This window comes from Micropterus dolomieu, linkage group LG07 (assembly GCF_021292245.1).
Source record: "Micropterus dolomieu isolate WLL.071019.BEF.003 ecotype Adirondacks linkage group LG07, ASM2129224v1, whole genome shotgun sequence".
Classification (NCBI taxonomy): domain Eukaryota; kingdom Metazoa; phylum Chordata; class Actinopteri; order Centrarchiformes; family Centrarchidae; genus Micropterus; species Micropterus dolomieu.
In genome coordinates this window covers 22971608-22978364 of record NC_060156.1, presented here as the reverse complement: position 1 = coordinate 22978364, position 6757 = coordinate 22971608, and the positions used below count along the sequence as shown (strand labels likewise).

Here is a 6757-nt window from a genome sequence, read left to right as displayed (position 1 = left end):
ACACACAATTTCTTCCTTTTAATCACCAGACATCAGGTTTTCAAGTAATGTTTTATGTCTAGGATCAGCCATGACTTTAGTGTATAGTGTATTTTTTTTATCGTAGAATGGTTGTTGCTGGTGTTTGGAGGGTTTTGGGCAAACTTTTGGGAATGTTTTCAAGTGTTTTTCCGGGATACTTTTGGGGGAGTTTCACATCATGTTCAGGTTTTGGACAAATTGTGCTCAAGTTTTGGGAAAGGTTTTGGACACATTTTGGACAGGTTTTGGGGAGGTTGGCAGGGGCGTGGTGTCACTCCGGACAGGCTGATGACTCTGTGGATTCACTCATGCATGGTCACACAATGTGACAGTCCAGACATGGCTGGAAACGGGAGGCAGCTCCGTTTAACCGAGCCCCATCTCCGACTCCAAGCCGCCTCCAAAAACTAACAACAACAAAGGGAAACTTTTCTTTGCGCGAGTTAACGGGCCCGGGACAGCCAGACAGACTGACTGCCCACACGCCTGGAGAAATTTGTGCTTGAATGAGTTTGTGAGGCAGCATTTAAAAAAAAGAGTTTGTGGGGCTGTCAGAGAGGCGACAGGTTGCGGGTTCGGGATCAGGGAGACAGAGGGAGGGTCGCTGCGGCCGCGGGAGGTCTTCACGCTTTTCAACGCACTCAAATGATGGCACCAATGGCAGACGGATTTGCTTTTCGTATTTAAGTATGACATCTCCGGTCTAAAGGTATGACGGATAAACACTGCTGTGAATATTTCCCTGTACTTAAATGGGAGTAAATTATGACCAAGTAAATGAAGAACGGCATGTTACCAGGTAATTTTACTTCAATTGTACTAAACAAGAGTGAGACAAAAGCCAGACAAAGCTTGTGGAGCCTAAAGGGAGTCTGGGGACTCTGGCACACTCTGTATTGTGAGTCTGCCGGGTATGGCTTTGTATTTGAACCTGACTCTGTCTGTTGCGCTCATCGCCATTATAACATAAATGCCACAAATACCTGTGAAGCTGAGAAAAATGTATTCAAGGTATGCCACTAATAATGAAGTCATCAGAGAGTCAAATTGTAAACGTGAAACACTTTCAGACTCTCTGGGTTTAACTGCTGCAGGCCCCAACACATGGGGCTACATCCCATTATTTATATTAAGTAGCCTATATAAAATTCAAACTGTGATGAGAAAAGTGTGTTATTGCTATTATCTGGATAACTGTTTACTTTTTGATCAAAACATGCACTGAACTTTTCTCCATGTTCTTCTGTTTAGCATTTGATTCACTGAGTTTTGATCAGCTAAACCCATGATTCAAAGCTACAACGAAAGGAAATTAAATATTGTTTGACTAATGTGTTTCTCTTCCAGGTGTCATACATATTGTGAACCCTAGTCGATGGATTTATTACCTTTAATACAAGAATATTTTAGTAAGTGTCTCCTCTGCTCTGTGTGTCTGTTGGATTTGTTGTATGTGGTGTTTGTTCCTTTCATTTAATATTGTCTAAAAGATGTAAATAATAACAATAACAGGTTCTACCTTGCTCAAAACACATTTATCGCCTGTCTATATCACATAAGAGGGCAAAAGAGGCAATATATTATTATCTATAAATAAGCATTTGTTTTACTACAACTTTAAAATGTAGTTCAGATAGCTGATCTAAACATATTATTAAATCTGTGACATCACATAACAGATGGAGTGCAACAAAGATTAGTCATTCAACAGAAAATGCATTTAAACACTTTGTAATTGGTGCATCAAGTTTTATCAAGCAAAACTGCCTAACATCTCCATGTTTCAGCTTTTCAAATGTGAGGATATGTTCATTTGCTCAGCTTTATATAATTGCTTTCGAATATGTTCGGGGCTTGAACCATGCTATTTGAAGACATTGTCTTGGGCCCTGAGAAATTGTAAGGAAAGAATGAAGATTAATTGATGATGAAAACAACATTTTGTGTTTTTTCAAATTGAAATCTCTACTTTCAGCATTTTGAAACTTAAAAATGTAACTTTTAAATCTCACCAGAATTGAGAATTTGTCCCATAGTTATTATATCATCATCTTTAGTATTTACAGTAAACTTTTTCAGTTTGATCTTTGTTACTTTGGTATTACAGTTGACAGAGAGAGAGGGTAAGGGGGGTGGGTGGGGGGATTGGCGTGTGTGTGAATGTCAGTATTCATTTCTGTGTGTGTGTGTGTGTGTGTGTGTGTGTGTGTGTCCGTGCGCACGCGTGCATGTGTGCGTGTATGTGTGTGTGTGTATGTGTGCATGTGCCACGCCAGAGCCCCATCTCTGCTAAATGCTGTTTTCGACCATTATAATGTTGATCTCAGCACATGCCTGCTGGGCAGTGGAGCGAGCAGGTGAGAGAGAGAGACAGGCCTGACATAGAGAGAGAGACATAGAGAGAGAGAGACAGAGAGAGAGAGAGAGAGAAAGGGAGAGTGAACCAGGGTTCAGTCAAACAGGTGGCCTATACAGTATGCAAGCTGCTAAAAAGTGTCTGTGTTTGAACCGAATGCTGTGTTTCGATTTGTTATCGATATCCGATGCCTACCTGGCAGTTTTCTATAAAGACATTGACCTCTGCTAAGCATTTTATGAAAAAAAGAAATATGTCGGAGTCTAGTCGACGCCTCCACTCTCGTCCATGTCCTTGTGTCTTCTTGTGTGTTCGTATGGTTAGAGTGTTTAACCTCGGGGTAAGGCCTTACATGATACTCTGCATTGACAAATGTTCAGACTCAGATTTCAACAGATTCTTGAGCATTTCTTTAACTTTCTTTAACTCTCTTCTTTTTGTGTTGCCATTCCTCCCTTCTTTGTCCACTCCAGCCTGTACTTTCTCCATAGGCTAGAAATCTTGAAGCATGGGCGACTGGAGCTTTCTGGGGCGGCTGTTGGAGAACGCTCAGGAGCACTCAACGGTCATCGGCAAAGTCTGGCTGACTGTCCTCTTCATCTTCAGGATCCTGGTGCTGGGGGCTGCGGCTGAAGAGGTCTGGGGCGATGAGCAGTCTGACTTCACCTGTAACACCCAACAGCCTGGTTGCGAGAACGTCTGCTATGATGAGGCCTTCCCCATCTCACATATCCGCTTCTGGGTGCTGCAGATCATCTTCGTGTCCACACCGACTCTTATCTACCTGGGCCACGTGCTACACATCGTCCGCATGGAGGAGAAGCGGAAAGAGAAGGAAGAGGAGATGCGCAAAGCAAACAGGTTCCAAGAGGAGAAAGAACTCCTTTATAGAAATGGTGGCGATGCTAGAGGAGGAGGAGGAGGAGGCGGCAAGAAGCAGAAGCCACCAATCAGGGACGAGCATGGCAAAATTCGTATCAGAGGTGCATTGCTGCGTACCTATGTGTTCAACATTATTTTCAAGACCCTGTTTGAAGTGGGATTCATTTTGGGCCAGTATTTACTCTATGGCTTCCAGCTGAGGCCCCTGTACAAGTGTGCACGTTGGCCCTGCCCCAACACCGTTGACTGCTTCATATCGAGGCCCACTGAAAAGACTATTTTTATTATATTTATGCTTGTGGTGGCTTGCGTGTCTCTTTTGCTGAATTTGTTAGAGATCTATCACCTTGGATGGAAGAAAGTTAAACAGGGCATGACAAATGAGTTTGCCCCCGAACACGAGTCGCTGCGCCGCGTCGACATTGCAGAGCCTGAGTGTTTGGCCTCGGCCTCCAGAACTGCCCCTTCCAGCCTCAGTTACCCTCCTAACTACACAGATGTGACGGCAGGCAGCGGGGCGTTCCTGCCGCCCATGGGGCCGGCAGCCGTGCCCTCAGCAGCAGAGTTCAAAATGGACGACCTCCAGCAGGAGGAGTCCCTCCGCCAGCCCTCCCCCTCTTCCCACTACTACATCAGCAACAACAACAATCACAGGCTGGCCACGCAGCAGAACTGGGCCAACCTGGCCACCGAGCAGCAGACTCGGGAGATGAAGGCCACCTCCCCCTCCCCATCCTCCTCTTCCTCCACCAGCACCGAGAATGGGCAGCAGCAGCAGCAGCAGCAGCCCATCAATGCTGCACTGCCCCTTCCAACCAGCAACACCACCAGTAACACCAACATCACCAACACAACTGCCACTGCGGCCTCCAGCAGCAGCAGCCCTGGCACCGCCTCTAACGCAGGCAGCTGGAGTGGGGGGAAGAGCGAGCAGGAGGAAGGCCACGTCACCACCACCACAGTGGAGATGCACAAGCCTCCAGTAACGGTCAGCACAGACCCTCGGCGGCTCAGTCGGGCCAGCAAGAGCAGCAGCATCAGGGCCAGGCCAAGCGACCTGGCTGTCTAAATCTCTTAAGCCCTTTCATGTCCCTTAACCCTCCCTGATCAACACCCCGCTTCCTCCAACCCCAATCCCCAAACACAGTGATTCTCAGACAAAAAAATATCACATGCATAAAGCAAAAAAAAACAAAAACAAAGAAAGAAAAAAAAAAGAATTCAAGGCGACAAGAGACAGGAAAACAGAACGGCAGAAAATGTTTAGGCAAATGTGAAATGACTTGATCAGCAGCCGCCATTGATTTAGTGCAATCGGTGAGTTGCAGAGTAGTTAAGGCAAGTTTTGTTTGGATGGGCATAATTGATGCACACAAAATGTGATCAGGCAGTGTAATGAAGTCAGAAGGCTCCGCTCACAGCGGTAGATGGAGCGAAGGACATTGTGATGTCATAATTTTGCATCAAAATGAGCACATCTCACGTGTCTCATCAACGAGTTTGGCTTGGGGGAGAGATTTTATGGTGTTTCTCTATTTATCTTCTTTTTGTCGAGCCTAAAGGACTAACTATTCCAAATGACATGGTCAGATAACTGGATATATTTTATTTTATCTGGTGAGAGTGCAGGAGGCTGGCATTGTCGTACAGATCAGTGATTTGATGTGTAGCCAGACAATTCACTGATATCTTGATCATCATTTTTATCTGGTTTCACAGTCAAATTGGCAGCGCAAACATGCACTGCGTGTTGCACTACATGTCAATAGCCTGTTCCAGCACTGTTCCTTGGACCTGGAAGGTCTTTCGCAGCAGCACTTCCTGAATTTTACCAAACAAACACCTGTTGTGTTAAACATCATTCATCCACGAAGACATTACATGTATTGTGTGCCTGTAGTTGTGCATGCCAGTATGTGGAGCCCTACAACTCACCGATTCATTGACAAATTCACATAGTAAAGTTGGCTAGCTTGGTTTTTCCCATGATCCACTGCATCACCACCAACAGAGATGGAATGGATAGAAATGGACTGATGTGACATGCCCAGAGTCCTCAGAAAAACTGCTGGTAAAAGTCATCCCCTTGATTCCCAGGATGTACGTGGGTCTCTACGAACACTGCATTGTCAAAAACATAGAGATCAAAACGTTCCCACCATGCTGTTAGTTTACAAAAGAGGAAAATAGGAGCAGAGTCCCTTACGCCTGCCTCTGTCAGCGTCGCCTTCAGTCAGCATGTCTGAAAAGAAAAAAAGCTCTCCACTAACTGCACAAATGAGAAGACATTGCTTTCAAACAATCTTGGAAATATTGTGCATATACATTGCAGACACCATCTTATATAAAGAATAACAAATTCTCCTTCTTCATTCAGAAAAACAACCCCCCAAAGCTCCTAGGTTAGACTTGAAACTGCTTTTTTTTGTGTTCGCCCTCAAACCTCATTTTAATCAACACACCTAAAGATTGAGAGCAACTTTGCAAATGATTTTCACCATCACACATTTCATGTGCTTCTTCATTGGTTTTATTCTGAAAAGTGCTATTTTTTTAAAACTGAATTGAATTTTACTTATAAATTGCATACTTGTAGTAGTCAGTTTGTGATTGCGAAACAGTTACAATTAAAAAAGACTAAATGACTGGCGTTGCGAGTATCAAAACGCCATGGTGCAGTCGACCTTGACGGCTTCCATTTTGTTGTGTTCATCTTGATTCTTAGAGAACTTTAGAAACCCAAACTTTTAACTGAATTCATCAGCAGCTGCAGTCCTCTGTCTCTGTCGTGTTACTGTGCTGTTTGTTTGATTTTTGTTTTTACAACAACCTTAATCCACTGTATTATCCTGTGAGTTCACCTCTGGGGCAGAGTTGCAAATACACACTGTTTACACACTGTTTTCACTGTGTGAAAACTCAGTAATCTGCATTGGACATATTGCACTCACAGGGCAACCAACACGATTAACTACTAATATGTTTGTGCACAGTATTTTATAAGAACAGTACTTTTCCAGCAGTTAATGTGCAGGTTAATACACTGGAGTAAGAGCAATGTAAAGTGGTACCAGCTGTTTTTTTTATTTTATTTTGGGGGGGTGGGATGGGCGTTACAAAATGATGGTACTGTATGATGTAAGAGTATCTGTACCCATACAGGTAGAACGTTTCATACTGTATCTTACTTCAGTTGCTTAAATTACATTTAGTGTAAACAGAAACACAAAGAGAAGAATATTCACTACAACGTATAGGTAAAAGCAGCCTTTCTCAATCGATGTTTGTTGTTCAAAATGACAAAAAAAAAAAAAAAAAATCTTTGTTATCTCCATTTGTTTTTGATCCCTAAAGTTTACATTTTGGTAGTTGATACAGATTTGCACATTTAGGAAAGAAAATTGCTGTTCTACAATGCTAATATTGGTAGTAATAGAGAGAGAGAGAGAGAGAGAGTGAGAGAGAGAGAGTGACGCCAAACTGCCAATCTATATGATC

General features: G+C 43.5%; 1 protein-coding gene across 2 annotated transcripts; it reads left to right on the top strand.

Annotated features, from left to right (window-relative positions):
• Nucleotides 1-583: 583 nt before the first annotated feature.
• gja3 (gap junction protein, alpha 3) lies at nucleotides 584-4351 on the top strand. Of its 2 annotated transcripts, XM_046054945.1 has the most exons (3): nucleotides 652-730; nucleotides 1369-1430; nucleotides 2851-4351. In XM_046054945.1, exon 3 carries the CDS (start codon nucleotides 2886-2888, stop codon nucleotides 4326-4328), a length of 1443 nt encoding a protein of 480 aa, XP_045910901.1. In that variant the 5' UTR covers nucleotides 652-730; nucleotides 1369-1430; nucleotides 2851-2885; the 3' UTR covers nucleotides 4329-4351. The 2 variants fall into 2 exon arrangements, with proteins under 2 accessions (XP_045910902.1, XP_045910901.1); XM_046054946.1 differs by lacking the exon at nucleotides 1369-1430 and having other exon boundaries at nucleotides 584-708; nucleotides 2869-4351.
• The last annotated feature ends 2406 nt before the right edge of the window (nucleotides 4352-6757 follow it).

Coding starts and splice junctions, on each gene's coding strand:
- gja3 (XM_046054946.1), top strand. CDS start 2,886: ATGGGCGACTGGAGCTTTCTGGGGCGGCTGTTGGAGAACGCTCAGGAG.